General features: G+C 48.1%; 1 protein-coding gene across 6 annotated transcripts in view; it reads right to left on the minus strand.

The window, feature by feature from the left end:
- Positions 1-366: 366 nt before the first annotated feature.
- MKNK1 (MAPK interacting serine/threonine kinase 1) overlaps positions 367-16,924 on the minus strand; it is a 53,994-nt gene continuing 37,436 nt past the window's right edge. For 5 of the 6 annotated variants that reach the window (XM_082615887.1, XM_082615888.1, XM_082615890.1 and 2 more), the window contains 8 exons: positions 16,117-16,190; positions 13,950-14,054; positions 10,810-10,865; positions 7,694-7,789; positions 5,402-5,596; positions 4,559-4,723; positions 3,050-3,093; positions 367-1,668 (listed from right to left, as the gene is read on the minus strand). In XM_082615887.1, the coding sequence (XP_082472013.1) occupies positions 1,392-1,668; positions 3,050-3,093; positions 4,559-4,723; positions 5,402-5,596; positions 7,694-7,789; positions 10,810-10,865; positions 13,950-14,054; positions 16,117-16,190 (1,012 nt within the window). In that variant the 3' untranslated portion in view covers positions 367-1,391. The remainder of the gene's footprint in view (positions 1,669-3,049; positions 3,094-4,558; positions 4,724-5,401; positions 5,597-7,693; positions 7,790-10,809; positions 10,866-13,949; positions 14,055-16,116; positions 16,191-16,924) is intronic. The other variant, XM_082615891.1, reaches the window with a different exon arrangement.

Consider the following 16,924-nt stretch of genomic DNA (forward strand, 5'->3'; position numbering starts at 1 on the left):
GACGGGACTCTGCTCCACGGGTGGGTGGGCTGGGCTGGGTACAGGGCACGCCTGTTAAAGTGCTTTTTGAAGCCAGCTTGTGTGACGGTTGCTGACACAGCCTCTTCCACTGGATAGGGAGATCCTAAAAGGCAGAGGCTGTTCCCCACTTATCTCTGGGTCCTGGCACAGAAAAGGAGATTGACAAATGTTTGATGAATTTCATTTCCTCACCTAAAAAAGAGAAGCAATGATCTCTCCTTCACCTTGTGCTATATTCAGAGGTCTCTACAAGGGGCACCCCCCCTCGGCTGGACCCAGCCCCTCTCTAGAAGGCCTGTCTCCTTCTCAGGGTTGCAGGTGAAGAAAGGACCACCAGGAAGGCACTAGAATTTAAAACAGTTTTATTAAAATAAGCACAATGCATAATAGCATCCTTGTGTTTTAAAAACATCTGACATATGCAAATCGATTTTCTTAGATAACTAAGCAGCTCAGTTGATGCTCAGCTATCAGCTCCCCAGCAGAAGGCACTACATGGCTCAGACCATGGTGGTGGGCAGCCTCCGGACTGGCTCCACATCAGGCACAGAGCTCCTCAGTGCCCCAGACCTGCGCTGCCCTCCACACCAGGCTCGAGAAAGGTAGCAGCAGACACACTGGTCTCTAAGTCACTCATCATCTGAACAGCTTAAAACCAGTTAGAGTAACAGGAAATAGCTCATTAAAACCTTCCAAATGCATGGAAATTCAGGAGAGAAGAGTGAACCCTAAGAGCTCTGGAAAGTCCATGGGCTCACAGTGGGAGCTTAAAGTCTCATCTTTGTCAGAAGAGCACGGTTAGAAAAAATGCCAAATATTGTAAAAAACGGACTACTACTGACTTCAGCAGCAATCAAACAAGGAAGAGGATGATAAATGACGGACACATTTTGGTCATGGCAAAGAAAGATTATGTGCTTCTCTGAGCTATCGACTGGAAGACTGATCTGGCTTCCTGAATGCAGAAGGCTCCCTGCCCTTCCCTGAATTGAGGGGATGGCTTCCCTCAGCCAAGGGGGGAGGACGTCCGGAGGACAGAGGAAGGTGGAAGGACTGCCAGAGGCAGGTGACAGTGCAGAGATAGGGAAGAGCCTCTGTCAACTGACGCTTCTCAAGCCTGGCTCCCTGAAGGCCGCAGCCCCAGCCGGTGAGAGCGGGCTGGATCCTCGATCCGCAGGCGGGTGAGCAAGTGGGCAGGAGCCCAGTAAAGAGATGTTCCTGCCGCAGGCGATTATGCAAAGTGACAAGTGATAGTTTCCCTTTCAAAGACAACTCCTTCAGAAAAGGCTTTTTCCTTGAGGGCTCTGGGGAAAGGAGGACGAGAGCCTTTGTGGATGAAAAGGCCTGGATGGAGCCGCAGAGCAGGCCCCTCACAGGTTTCCAGTGGGGCCAGGCCTGGGGCCCGGAGTGGGACAGAGCGCTGTGGGTGTCGGGCTCAGTTGCGTGTCTCCACTGCGGCCTGCCTGGGCCAGCGCCCTCCGGCGGGCCAGGCGTGACTTGGAGGGAGGGGAAAGCTTCACGGAGCAGAGGCCCTCAGCCAGCGCCTCTGACTCCTTCGCCAGTTCATTCTCCTCGTGCTGAGACAGCTGGCGGTTAAGGGCGATGGCCTCGGCCGCAAAGAGCGTCAGGTCCATTGTGCTGCTATTTCTGCAGGGATGGGGGGAGCAGAGAAGAGAGGAAGGCAGGGCTCAGTGGGGTCCGCCAGCCAGCTCCTCGACACCCACACCAGTTGCTGCGGTTCTATGCTCCCACTGGATTTTTCTGAGCTGGCACAGGCTGCTCTCTGAAGAAGTTTTTGCATGGGTTTGGAATCTGACTTCACTGGGGCTGGAAAGGCTTTGAGCCTCAAGGACAGTCTCTGGACTTAAGAGTTGGGACAAACGCCGCCTTCCAGCCAGAGCCCCCTCTTCTGAGCCCTGCACATGCTCTACCAGAGGAAGGGTCACAGCACTTGAAACTCACCCACGTGTAGCCCTCTCCCCCGTCAGGACAGGGGGCTCCAAGAGCAGGGGCTGTGCCTTTACGTCTGTGTCCCCAGAACCCAGCTCAGGGCTAGCATGTAACCGGCACTCTGGGTTTGCTGAATCAGTTTTCTAAGGTGGATCTGAGGTTTGGAGCCTCAGGGCATCTGGATGCAGCTCTAAAGAATCAGGGAGGAACCCAAGCTGGGCTCAAATGAACTGTGACTATAAAGGTGTAATACTTCCCTGTTTAACTCCCGGAAACTGGCCAGGAGGTTGGTTCCCAGAGGAACCAACCATGGAAGCCAGAGGGCTTCCCATGAGGCTGTATTTAGCTCTGGCCCTTGGGGAATAGGGAGTGCTCACTGGGAACATGATCTAGTGTTAAAAGGCACTAGAGTCAAACACATCTGGGTTCAAAGTCCCACTCCCTAGGCTACTGTGTAGCCTTGAGTAAGTTAACTTGATTTATCTATTCCTCAGTTTTCTCATCTATAAAATGAGGCAGTAGGAGCACCTCTCTTTTAAATGTATCGTAAAGCTTATGAGATTCAATATATGTAAAGCCCTTAGTACGATACCTGGTGGGTGGTTAAGTATTTCCTATACAGTGGCCATTATTATTGTTTGTCTAGTAGTGTATATGACACTTGGTCCCTCTGCCTTACAAGGCCCTAGGTTCCTGCTACTTTCACCAACCCACAGCAGTAGAAGGAAACCTTGGTATGCTTCGGGCTGTAAATAGTGATTTCCAGTTAGGATTCATGTGGATCCACAAAACAGGTTTTTCTCCTGCAAACAGCCTAAGGCAGGATCTTAAAGATGCTGGGGCAGGGGAAGCCATCCAGGTGGAAGAAGAGAAGAGAGGGAGCCAGACCTAGTGTAGAGGGAGACAAGGAAGAGGAGCGAGGAGAGGGAGGCCAGGAGCCCATTCAGGAAGAGGATACCTGAGCCTAGAGATGGGCTCCCCGTGCCCCATGTGGGGATAGGCCCCAATGTGGCTGAGAGCTTGAGGGGAAAGTCAAAGCCAAGTGAGGAAGGGCGTGGAGTGCAGCAGGAGCATTTACCTCTGGAGGACTTGCGGCGTGGGGAGTCCCCTTTCTGGAGCTTGCTAGAATGGGAAGGACAGACGTGTGGGTAAGCGCTGCTCCCTCTTTCAAGAGCTGCCCCCACCCAAGCCAGCGGAGTGGGTAGGTTACTAGAGGCTCGGGCCCAGCACAGGGACTTGCCCATGCGTGCCTGCAGGGTCAGACCTTCCAAGGAGACAGAAAGCAAGGTACAGCCCCCAACCCAGCTGCCTCTGCATGGAGAGCCCTCTCTTTACCTGGCAAAGTCCTAATCACCCTCCGAGACCTAGCTCCAGGGTCACTTCCCCCATGAGACAGTCCCCTTTCCTTGCTGCCCCCCAACCCGTCCCAAGCAGAGGTGGGTCCTTGTCCTTTGGTGCCCTGAACACTTTTTTTTTTTTTTTTTTTTTTGCGGTACGTGGGCCTCTCACCATTGTGGCCTCTCCCGTTGCGGAGCACAGGCTCCAGACACGCAGGTTCAGTGGCCATGGCTCACGGGCCCAGCCGCTCCGCGGCATGTGGGATCCTCCCGGACTGGGGCACGAACCCGTGTCCCCTGCATCGGCAGGCGGACTCTCAACCACTGCGCCACCAGAGAAGCCCCTGAACACTTTTGATAACACTTCTGTCGTACTATCCTATCATTTATTCCCTTGGTTCCCTCTCCCCATCAGAACATGAAGACAGGGCTTGGGTCTCGCTCCTCCCACTGCTGCCAGTGTCTGGCATGTGGTAAGTGCTCAGTGGTGCAGCACTTGGGTGGCTACAGCAGTTCTTGGGTGGTTGGGAATCAGCCACTTGGAGACCCATGGATTGGGTTCCCACCTGTAACTGGGGCTGGCAACGCTTAATTCCTTCCACTGTCAGGGCCACTGAGGCTGGCTAGGGACTGGCAGACCAAGAAGACACAGTACATCACAGAAGGTTTGGCAGACCCCTTGGAGGGACAGAGGTCTCGTATCATGATTAACTGAGGAGGATGGTTAAAATGTTTTCTAGTGAAGACGTGGAGCCTTCCTGTGGGGAAAACACCAGCCTTTGCCTTTCAGGAAAGCTGCAGCCAGACCCCAGCAGCACAAGGGGAACCTATGAGCCCCCAATGCAGCTGCACAGCAAGCAGGGTGGAAAGGGCTTGTTTCTGCGTGCTCTCAGCTAACGAAATTTCTGTATAAGGGGATGCTGCTGCCGTCCGGGCTGCTCCCTCTGCTGTGTGCCTCTGCCAATAGTGGGACGCACATGGAGAATCTTCTAGAGGCCTCTTCCATTCCAGAGGGGCATGGGCCGCCTGGGGCTTAGTCTGCGGCCAAGGTTAGAGCCCAGTCAGTGATATCTGTAAGGCGCTCGGTGTGGGGTTAGGCCAGGGGTCAGTTCAGTTCTACGTGCACAGGGGTTGAAGCTGCCATCTGGCTCCCTCCAGCTGAGATCAGCCACGGGGGTGTGAGAGCTTCCTCATGCCTTGCTGCAGCCCTGAAGAGGTGGACGCCCCCACCCCCCCAACCAGTCACTCACCCCCTGCACCCACGGGTGCTGCAGAACTTGGGCGGCACTCAGTCTCTGTTTCACGTCTCGAACCAGGAGCCTGGAGATGAGGTCTTTGGCCTCGTTGGAGATATGAGCCCAGTCCTTGTCCGGAAACTCATACTTCCCTTCCTGGATGCTCTCAAACAGCTTGTTCTAGGTAAAGAAGGTTCCTACTGAGGCCACACTGGCCAGGGGATGGGCAGGGTGTGCCTGTCATGGTCTGATCATGTGGGTCCAATCGACCTCAGCTGCACCTGCAGCTAGTGGCCTGGGTATTTCCCAGACTAGGGCCCCTTCCCCAACCCCCACCCTCCCCTAAATCATCCAACCACACAGAACGCCCTGGGTGGGTGGGATGGCGATGCTACTTGGGGGGCCAGGTGGGTGATGAGTGAGGAATGTCAACTAGAGAACAATGCCCAATTCCTCAGCCTTTCATCCAGGGCCCTCCATCCAGATGACCGGGCTCATCTCCCGCCACCAGAATCCTTACCCTTCCTCTTCCTCCCTCAACATACACCACTGTTTCAAACCTCCTATCTTTGCTCGTGCTGTTCCTTCTGCTTGCATTTCTTGCCTCTCTTCCCCTCCTGGAGGGGGCCAGACTCCTCCTTTGAGACTCACTCAGCTCAGGAACGATATTCTCTAACAATCCTCCCCTGAACTCCTCTCTGGGCTGAGGGCCTGATGATCTCCATCTCACCTGGTGGCTGCTCTTGGACTGAGAGGGAAAGGCACGATACACCCCATTCCAGATCAGGCACAATCACCAAGCCCAGTCCTGCTTGGCCTCCCCCAGCTGCCTGACCTCCCAGCAGGCTCTGTGCTCACCTGGCACACTGTGCAGACCTCTCCCCGGTCCCAGCCACAGTCGGCTCCGCAGTGACCCACAAAGGGCGGGTAGCCACTCAGCATGATGTAGAGGACCACACCCAGGCTCCACAGGTCACAGCGCTTGTCGTAAAAAGTGGCCTTATCCGTGAAGACTTCTACCACCTCAGGGGCCATATATTCTGCAGAGCCACACTGGGTGGGGCCAGAGGTGGAGAGGGGGAAATGGCAGAGAAGAGAGAGGCTTAGTCACAGGGAGGGGACCGTAATGGGACTTGAGCAACAGGATGGAGTTGCAGAGTAAGAAGCTGTCGAGTAAGTCATCCAGAGAGCTTGACTGGTGCCACCCAGGCACTTAGAAAAGCTGGGCCACTGGACATTTGTAAACTGAGTCCTACCATTCCCCACAATCCACAGGACCAGTTAGTTCCAGGTCACCTTCTTATCTTCTCAGGTCCTTCTCCAGTAGGCAGAGACCCTTGGTCAAGAAGCTCTAGGAATCTCTCCCTGCCCTGGCTCTCTGTAAAACAGTCACTCAATGAGCAGGTACTTCAATGTACCAGGAGCATAGCTCTTGGGAGGAGATCTAATTCCATAAAGCAAGGATTTCTTTCTTTCTTTTTCTTTTTATAAATTTATTTATTTATTTTTGGCTGAGTTGGGTCTTTGCTGGTGCGCGCGGGCTTTTCTCTAGTTGCAGCGAGTGGGGGCTACTCTTGGTTGTGGTGTGCGGGCTTCTCACTGCGGTGGCTTCTCTTGTTGCGGAGCACGGGCTCTAGGCATGCGGGCTTCAGTAGTTGTGGCTCATGGGCTCTAGAGCGCAGGCTCAGTAGTTGTGGTACACGGGCTTAGTTGCTCCATGGCATGTGGGATCTTCCCGGACCAGGGATCAAACCTGTGTCTCCTGCACTGGCAGGTGGATTCTTAACCGCTGCGCCACCAGGGAAGCCCAGCAAGGATTTCTTAAAGTGAAGTCCTGCCAAGCTTCCCTGCTAGCTTTGAGCATGGAAGAATAAGAATTTAGAATTAAGAGACCATCAAAGCTAGGAGAGGTCTTAGAACAAAGCTATCTCCTCACTTCTCCCATTTATGGATGGGAAAACCAAGGACTAGAATGGGACAGGGATTTGTTCAAGCACATCAGTGGCAAACCCAGGTCAAGAATCCAGGATTCCTTCCTCCCATACTTGCATAGAAGACTGCTGATAAAAACAAAACAAACTCTTTTTGCTTCCCTCTTCATTATTTCAGGCTCACCAGGAGGCAACCCTCCCCCCAGCCCTGCAACATACACAACTAATTTGATGGGAAGATGGTGAGCGGAGAAAGGACATTTTCTTTGTTATTGGCAATTAGAGCTAATGACTTTGAGAATAAGGTAGCTCAGTGTAGGAGAAGCTAATATAGAGACATCTCTAATAATGTTGCTTAGAATGAGACATGGGCGTATTTAAAAACGTCTTAAAAAAAGATTATTAGGGACTTCCTTGGTGGCACAGTGGTTAAGAATCCGCCTGCCAATGCAGGGGACACGGGTTTGAGCCCTGGTCCGGGAAGATCCCACATGCTGCAGAGCAACTAAGCTCATGCGCCATAACTGCTGAGCCTGCGTGCTGCAACAAAGAGTAGCCCCCCGCTTGTTGCAACTTGAGAAAGCCCGCGCATAGCAACGAAGGCCCAATGCAGCCAAAAAAAAAATTAGGAAAACTCACTTTTGAAGTGTGCAAATCTCAAAAGAATTGTAATAATTATAGTATATCCAGTATGTACAAGAGATGTCTTAGGAAGAAATAGCTCCCAGCAGCACCATCTGGGCAGGAAATGGGAAATGAGAGAAGCAACAGGATAACTCAGCCAGGCCCTTAGGTGCAAAGACCTCTCAGTTCTTGCCACAGAGGCCACACTCCCTAACCTTCACCATAGGTGGACGCGCCCTGACTCCGCCATGGGAATGGGAGCTGTCCACATGCTCATATGCAAAAGGGTGGGCCTGAGAGTAGTGTCTGTCTTCACCTGGGTCAGGAGTCAGGGCTCAGCCTGTTCTTATGGATATAATTTGTCTCATTAGCAGTGGACTCACCCTAAACTGAAAGCTCCAATGTCAGTTCCACTAGCACCTAAGCAGGGGAGGGGTGGGGGATGGGGGTGGTTGTTAAGATAGGAAGTGAGGCCAAACAACAACTCAGGCAGCAGCAGATACACTTGGTTTCCCTTCCTTAGCCCTCTGTTCTGGTCTCCAGAACATTAGGGACAGGAGCTCAGAAGGGGGCACAGGTGCCCAGCCATACATACTGGAGTGGTCAGCTCTGGTGTGGTTATGGGGGTACAGGAGTTGTTCAGTTTCACCCCACTGCCCAGGTCAAAGTCACAGATTTTCACCGGAGACACCTGAAACGGAAAGCAGGAAGCAAAGTTACAAATAGGAGCAGCCAAAGGGCGTGAGGAGACAGCGTGACTATGTGGGTACACTGCCACAGTGTGGCTGCCACGCTGAAGCCCAGCTTTACCTGGCAGTCATGTTTCCTCCTCTTGAGTGAACTAGAAATCACCTGAGGATTTGTCCTAAGGTGTCCTCTTCTCCATGTTCTTTCCTTGTTTCCCAACTAGGAGAAAATGTGTGCACTACATGGGGTCAGACTGTGGTTGTGAACTTCGTATAAGACAAGGAGCAAACCTATGGAACTCTTGCCAGCAATGTAGGTTGCAACTCAGAAGTTAGAGAAGTTAGCACGTATTCCTGAAAGACTCCTTGTAGCTCACTTACTGCAGGGCAAAGGAGTTTTGCATAAAACCCTTGACCACCTCACGTGGCTTAGGGTGACCAACCTGTCTTTGCTTACTTGGGGTTTTGTTCGGTTTAAGCACCGGAAGTCCTGCATTCCAGGAAATCCCTCAGGCCCGAGCAAACTGAGATGGTTGGTCACTCTAGGCAGCATCAACATAGCAGCCCAGTCCACTGGGACTAGATGCTGCACCCGAGACTGCAGAGAGCATGAGTCATCTCTAGAGCCAAGTGGGAGGCGCTGTGTGCATGCAGGAGAATAGCCTGCGTGGTGGAGTAGCACAGTGAGCGAGTCAAAAGTGCTAGTCCCCGTTTGCCATTTACCTACTGCAGCTCCCACCTCTCTTTCTTTCCTCCCTCCCTTTTCTCTGCCTTTCATTCTAGCTTTCTTCTTTTCTTTTTCACTTAGCTTCTCTTTTTCATTGTGGTTAAAATATATATAACATAAACATGCCATTTTAACCATTTTCAAGTGTACAATTCAGTAGCATTATTACATTCATACTGTTGGGCAACCATTACCAGTATGTTTCCAAAACTGTCACATCACATCAAACAGAAACTCTACCCATTAAGCAATAACTCCCCATTCCCCCTCTTTCCAGCCCCAGTAACATTTAATCTACTTTTCATCTCTATGAATTTGCCTATTCCAGATATTTCATATAAGTGGAATCACACAACATTTGTCCTTTTGTGTCTGGCTTGTTTCGTTTAGCATACTGGTTTCAAGGTTCATCCATGTGGTAGCACGCGTCCGAACTTCATTCTCTTTTACGGCTGAACAATATTCCATTACGTAGACATACCACATTCCGTTCACCCATTCATCTGCTGATGGACACTCGGGCTGTTTCCAGCTTTGGCTATTATGACTAGTGCTGCTATGAACACTGATGTTCAAGTCTCTGTCTTCAACTCTTTTGGGTATATACACAGGGGTGGAATTGCTGAGTGCTATGGTAATGCTATGCTTAGCTTTTTGAGGAACTGCCAAACTGTCTTCCACAGTGGCTGAACCGTTTTACATTCCCACCAGCGATGGGGAAGAGTCCCAGTTTCCCCACATCCTCATCAGCACTTTTTATTTTCTATTTTCGGTATTGTAACTATCCCAGTAGGTGTGACATGGTATCTCACTGTGGTTTTGATTTGCATTTCCCTGATGACTAAAGATGTGGAGCATCTTTTCATGTTCTTACTGGCCATTTGTATATCTTCTTTGGAGAAATGTCTTTCCAAGCCCTTTGCCCATTTTTAAATTAAGTTGTCTTTTTGATATTGAGTTTTAGAAGTTCTTTATATATTTTGGATATTAAACCCTTATCAGACATATGATTTGCAAATATTTTCTCCCATTCTGTGGGTTGTTTTTTTACTTTCTTGATGATGTCTTTTTACACTCAGTCTCTCTTAATTTTAACGTCAGCCATAAAAAGGGGCAAAAAACCTGTGTCGTGAAGATCAAATGAAACAAAGGACATGAAAGTATGCTGTAAACCAGAGGCACTATGACAGAGTAGTTCAGAGCACCAGTGGAGTCTAGGGTCAGACTACCTTAGTTTTAATCTCTACTACTTATCAGCTGAGTGACTTTGGGCAAGTTTCTAAATCTATCTAAGCTTCAGTTTCCTTATCCCCATAAAATGAATATAATAATAGTGTCTACCTCATGAGATTTTATAAATACTAAATAAAACAAGTGTAAGTGCCTGGTACAATGTTAAGTGCTCAAGAAATGTTAAACATAATTATTAATAATAACCATAATGATAATCATGATAAATTATAAAGTTTTATGCCAGAGCCACTGACAGGAAGTCACAAGATTTATTTGAGCGAATTCATTTCTATTCCCCACAAAAGCATTGTAAGTAGCAGGCTGACTCACATGTTCCCTCACAGCCACTCCTTACTTATGAGCTCTCCCCTAATCCAGACCAAGACACGTGTGTCATGCATATGCACATGTATACACACACAGCTAGGAATGTGGGCCATCAAAACCACCTGGGCCTAAGTCCCTCCTAACAAACAAAGACTTTTTCAAATTCATACATGCTATGAAGATGCAAACACTTCCATTTACTAGTAGATTAAGATAAAGATTAAAATAGGTTGCATTTGTTCAACATCAAGTATAAATGTCTTCTTTTTAATGGGCACCTTTGGAAATAAAAATGGAAGCAGAAACCCTTTTCAAGAACTTGCTTCCTAATTATCACTTCTAGTGATGGACACCGGCAGGCATATATACCATAACATAAACATCATTTACAGGCAGAGATTTGCTTGATGTAAGATGGAGCTGCTGTCTGACTCACATCTACTGCTCTAAAGGTAGGTGCATTGGATTAGAAAACATTCATTTTGTGCAGGTCTCATATATTTTACAAACACTCAGGCTTAAGCCAATCTGCTGATAAAGAGCACAGAAGGGCCAAGGATTAGCCCTACTTGGGATGTAGAAACACTACCCGTTAGGTATAATATTCTCATGTGCCTATAATAATCAGTTCAACTTGGTACCTGAGGCTGAGAGAGCTGCTAATGATTTACATTGAAAGTAAGGGTGGCTTCCCTGAGTCAGTATGAACTGTGACATCCCAAATCAGGCCCTAAGTACCTTTTCTGGAGATTCACACAATATATTTTCTGGCTTCAGATCGCGGTGAGCAATGCCTGAAGTGACAAAGAGCGAAGAAATGGTTAACATATGCACTTGATTATCAAACATTCCACACACAATTAATTTTTTCCAAATGCTGCTGTTCGCAGATTAATTCCCAATTATGGTACATTAAAAAATCAACTAGCTGCAGGAGGCAGAAGTAACCAGAGACACAAACCAAAAGCACAGTTGATTCTGCAAGTTCTTTTGAAGCGGAAGCTTTAGAAGTCAGTCAGGGATAAGAAGGGCTAAATGAATCCCAGCCAGCCTACCTCTCATCACCACACTGACAACCCAGAATCAGCAGCCTAATACGAAGCACAGCAAAGAGCCCTGCAAACAGCGATGCTTGGAACAGCGATGAAGAAATAATTAGTGCCTTGTTTAGGAGCATCTCAGGGGGCTGGGACTGCTCTACCTCATTTCTTCTTGTGTGGCCGATTCAAAAAAAAAATGATTCCTTCAGTGGGACTCCCTGAATGTTCAGAGGATCAAGCGTTAGTTAACAAGTCTCCCAAAGCTTGTCTGGTTCCCTTCTCACCTGCTCTGCATGTCCAAGACAGTCCTGCCAGAAGCTCAGCAAGGACTGCTTTGGCCCGAGGGTGCTGTTCTTAAGAGAAACCTCTTCTGTATTTTGGTCAGACTTCCTTGAAGGAGACTGCGGATTTACAGCCTACCCCGTGAGGCATTAAAAGTTGTTGAACTGGCCAAGAAGGCACCTGGGGGCAAAACCCTTTAACCAAAGACAGGGACAAAGAACCAACTCATGGCCATGGTGTTCTAGTGGTGGACACAGAAACTTCCCATTCCTTTTTCATCCTGCAGAGTGTACGGCGCAGATAGAGGGCTATAAAGTCAAGCAAAAGCCAAACGGCTACTGCTTGGAAGCACTGGGAAGCAGCAGAGGATTCGTGGAATAATGGGGAAAAGCAGACTCTGCTTCACTACAACTCACTTGCTGATCAACTTCTCAGGCAGCCCTCTAGATTCCCAGCAGGAGGCACTTCACTAGGGAAGAGGAACCTGAGCTCCAGCAGGCTAAGTAACTTCATCAGTCACCTAATTGAATGAGAACCCAGAGCGACTACGTCCAGGCTGCACAAATGAGCTGGGCTGCAGCTCGCCGCGCTAAAAGTGAAAGATATTTTCCATTACAGCAAGTGCTCCCACAGAAAGATCACGAGCCACACGTGGAGCCTTACTCTTCAAATAGGTGCTGATGGCCCCGTTGTCCCCTGGCCTGCGAACTGAGAGCCAGGCCGTAATAGTGGGCCTCCTCAGTGAGCACACTGGCCATCGAACTGCTCCGGTTCATTTCCCAGAGGTTGAGCTGCAGTATGTCCAGTATTTAAAAGTATGGAACTTGTTTCAGGCTGACCCATTCTAGCCCAATTCATCTTTCCAGCATAAAGTTATTTAGAAAACAGCCAAGTTCAGCTGCAAATCGTTTTTCATCCCCTCCAACTTCTAGTCACATGGGCAGCTGGCCAGCTAGATGTTAACTAGCACTTCAGAACTCCTAAGACACCACCAGCCTCTGTTCCCTGTAGTGCATTCTGGTAAAAAAACACAAAACACAAAAAACCCCGCCTTTACCCCCCTCCAAGGTATGGATCTTATAAAAAGCGTGACCCAGTTTTGCAATCTACAGAGGCAGCTTGGGGAGCAGTTGTAAATCTCTGTCAGGCAGGTGTTACGTACATGCATCCCAGCTTTCAGAAACAGAACTACTGCTATTCATCATGCTGTGCAAAGTACAGACACCCCCTTCTAGGAATTTTCATCCCATGTGCAAGTCAGGCCCCCAACATGGGCAGCGTCAGCGTGGAGCACTCTCCTCAGCCACGGGAGAAAGCAAGGTGGACTGGTGAACCTCCCCTCTGGCACATGTCTCACCAGTCTGCACAGTATCACTGGCACAGAGCGGTATGCGGGAGCAGCATGCCTGTAAGTGGACCTGAGCGCTCACAACCAATGAGGCTGGCCAACGTCCATGGAAGTGAAGGGAGCAGAACTAAGCCTCAGAGCATGTGCTCCACCCCCACGCCCACCAGGCAGAGTGCGTAATTTTAAGGGAATCAGTATGCCGAGTAAAGATGCCTTCTGCCTGGTGGGGGAGGAGGGTGGAGGAAATGTTACTGAAGAACTACTATGTGCCGGGCACTATGCTCCACCTATATATATATATGTTATAAGTATACAACACATACACAAGAGACACACAATTATGTAAACGAATCAATATATATAAAAGGCCCAGGATAGTGCCTGGCACATAACAAGCGCTACGTAAGTGTTAGCTACTGTTGATGATGTCATTATTATCTCTCTTAATTCTCACCATAGCTCTAGGAGATAGGCATTGTTACTGAGAGAGCACACAGCTGGTAAAAAGGTGAAGCCAGAATTCATTTTTGTCATGGCACTGCTGTTAGGCAAATTTTAAAAACGTATGTAATAGTCAAACATATTTCAAGAAATGCAAAAACATATAATTTGCAAAAATATTTAATTTACTACAAAAGTTCTAGCTAAGGAACTGTAAACTGAAGTGTAACTCAAACAATAGCAGCTTTCTATTTACACAATGTTCAACAGATACCTCAAACTCACCATGTTAATAGAAAAATGCATTTCCCATTTATTGTGAACAAGATATAAAACTACACGTATACTACCATGCCAATTTTGAAAAGAGAGATAGAGGTGATATATTTTAAAAGACTAGACTGAATAATACCCAGATATTTATACTAGAGTCTAGGTCATATTATGCATGAGTTTTGCATTCTTCATTAGTAAAGGAAAAGATCATTCACATACACACACTCAGACATACCTTGTTCAACATGAAATTCATTTTTTTTTTACTCCTTGCTCTTTCTCCTGTATCCCTATCCTGCTTAATAGCTCCACATCTACCCACCATTCACATCAGAGATCTAGAAGCCACCCTGGCCTGCCCCCTCACCCTCCTGGGTGGGCCTGCCAGCTGTACCAGCTCCTGGCCCAGCCCTCTACCTGGCCTGCCCCTCTCCCTTGGTCCTCAGAGGCAACCAGCCCAATCCACCCACCACGGCCAAGGCCTGGCTAACCTTTGGTGTGCAGGAAGTCAAGGGCTGTGGCGACATCCTGCACCACTCGGCTGGCTTCTCGCTCGTTGAATTGTTTCTGCTTCTGGATGTGGGTCAGGATGGAGCCTGGAGAGCAGAGGGACACAGAGGAATGCCTTTTCAGGCTCCAGTAAGTGTAACTTCTCAGAGGCCAAGTTTTCAAAAGTTTGGGGTGGGGACATAGGCTCATTCATCGCTAAATGTCCAGCAGCAGTGTGGTACCTGGCACAGAGCAGGTACCAGCACAAAACTGGACCAAACAGAACTGGAAGCCTATCTTCTGTACCTGTCTATGATGAGCACAGAAGGGAGAGAGAATACCATTTAAGTGACCAAAAAATATTAATGCCACTGGGGCAGATTTGGTTTCTGAAATTGAAAAGAACTAAAAGTAAATCCACATGGGGTTGGGGGCCTCTCTAGAGGAACTTTTCCTCCCTTGCATCTGATCTCAGTCCAAACAAAAGCACATGCCTTCAAATGGAAAAGCCACACCTTTATGCGTTACGTAAAGGTCTAGTAAAGGGAAAAAAATGGCTTTCCCCCTGAACTTTTCCACTTAGTATTATTATTGTTATTATTATTTTGTTGTCAATGGCTAACATTTACTGGGTAGTTATACCAAGCACTATGTGATACTCTTTAAATAGATTATCTTATCCTCACTGCAATTGTACAAGATGTACAAAATAGAGTCATCCCCATTACATAGCTATAGATGGGGAACCTGAAGCCAAGAAGGTTAAGCAACTTGCTCAAGATCATATACCAGGAAGTGGTGGCATCATCAGGACCCAAGCCCAGTAAGTCAGGTCTCGGAGCCTGTGCAGACTTTTCCTCAGCAGGACCTATGGTCTGACTCCTGGGGGGGTGGGTTTTCCTGAGCCAACCACACACTCTCTTTACCCGCTGAGTCTGCCCTCAGTAGAGGTGTGCTCTAAGTGATATAGTAGTTACTGATGACCCCGGCTGCATCAAGCATCTCAGATAGGTAATTCATGGTGCTAGTGTGGTTGGGAGGGGCGGGGTAGACACAGGCATGAACATATGGCTTGGCTCCATGTGGTCTGTGCTCACCACTGGAAGCCAGTATTTTGGGGCAGAAGGTGTCATCTCTGTATCCTAAAAATGGCACGTTTACTTATTATCTCTGGTTTTTGTCATGGGGAGGGGATGAAAGATCTTTAATCTTGCCAGATTAAAAATCAAAGGATCCCAACACGCTGTGGAACATTCTGAGAAAACTGGCTCTTGGCTAGGTCTCAGGCTTGCTCTACTGTAGTGAGTCTCTTGTTTTCAAATCTGTTAAAAGGGAGAGTGGCGAGTAATACTCTACACACTTCTAAGATAGCCCCCAGCATACCCAATTGTTACAGCTGACATTTATTGAACCCTTAGTGCCTGTGGGGCACTGAGCTAAGCATTTCACATGAATTATCTCATTTAATCTTCACAGTGTCCCAAGGAGGTAGGTGTTGTCATTATCCTTATTTACAGATATAGTGAATACTGTTGGGAAAGATTATGTGACTTGTTCAAGGTCACACAGCTAGTGAGTGATGGAGCTCCCTTAACCACCAAACCCCTCCGTGTAGCCCTCCACTAGGCTCCAGACATCCTCCCTAACCTTCACCTTGCAAATGCTTCCTAGGGCTGGGTGAGTGATGGGGAGAGAAAGGGCTTCTCTAGGTTAGAAAAGCAACTTAAATATATATTCCAGTGATCATGTGTGTGGGTGATAGTGGTGATGGTCGAGAATGGCATCTGTCCATCTGAAGGATGGCACCTTCTGGTGAGCCTTTTTAGACTTCACAATGAATGCAAGAGCTCCCACCCCATAATTAACTTCATTAAATAGTGAATGTATCAAAACAATGGATTGATAAATTGACGACTAAATGTATCTATATACGAGTCCTATTATAATGAGAAGGCATTTATAGAAGTCCACACAGGTGACATTCTGAGTTCTGCAAAATGCTAATTACATCCTTCCCTCCGGCCTCCCTTCTCCCAAATCAAGGGCAGTTTTAAGTCCTTCATCCTTTTTATTAGCTTGACTCATTTCAGAAGTCTCTGGGATTCATGATGGATGATCACCGCCCTGGGTCTTAATCAGAAGTCCAAACACATACTCAAGAGTAAGTACCTCCTTGCAATTTCTCAAAGACCAAGTAAAACCTTGTGTCATCTTCAAAGAACTCAATCAGCTCCAAAATGTTCCTTAAATAGGGAAAATAGTATTATATATTGAAGCCCACTTACACATACACAATGAAAAAACAAAACAAAACAAAAACCAATGCCCTGTAACAGGGCAGAAATCAGCTTGAAATCAGAATGCTTATTAAAGCCCCATGTTTGAGAAGTAGCCAATGGTGTTAGCAAGATTCAGGTCACCTTATCTTTCCATAATGTTTAGTCTCTGGTGTTTCCACCAAGTCTGTGCTGTCAAACCCCAACCCTAAAACCCACTAGGTAGAGTTATAAAAAAGTCCCAGTCACATTAAACTGAATAAAATCTGCAGCCGACTGGAAGCAATTGTGGCTAATAACACTGAATAGTAGGTGTGTGTCCTGGAGGCAAGCAGCAAATAATTACCTGCCCTCCCTCTTGCCCATAAATCACGGGGCAGTATTTACATTGCCTGGAGAAAATGGAAACATCTGTCAAATAGACTTGGGGCCTAACGTGGGCACCGCTAGACCCTAACTGCTAAGCGCTACTTAATGAAACGGCCGCGTTCCCGGCCACTGTAGCACTTGTGGCCTTCCCCGGTGAGCACTCTCTGCCTGCCTGAGCATTACTGCGCTCTGCCAACAAGGTCGTCTTGTAACTCAGTAGGGAAGCCACCAGCCTGGATATTGGAGGTGTTGGGGGCTTTTTTTCTTTTAAAGAACGAAATAAACCAAGTAGAGTCTGCAATGCTGAACTCAGAAGCTGCAGGGCTGAAAAT

Source organism: Mesoplodon mirus (genome assembly GCF_964341445.2).
Source record: "Mesoplodon mirus genome assembly, chromosome: 3".
In the NCBI taxonomy this organism is placed as follows: Eukaryota; Metazoa; Chordata; class Mammalia; order Artiodactyla; family Ziphiidae; genus Mesoplodon; species Mesoplodon mirus.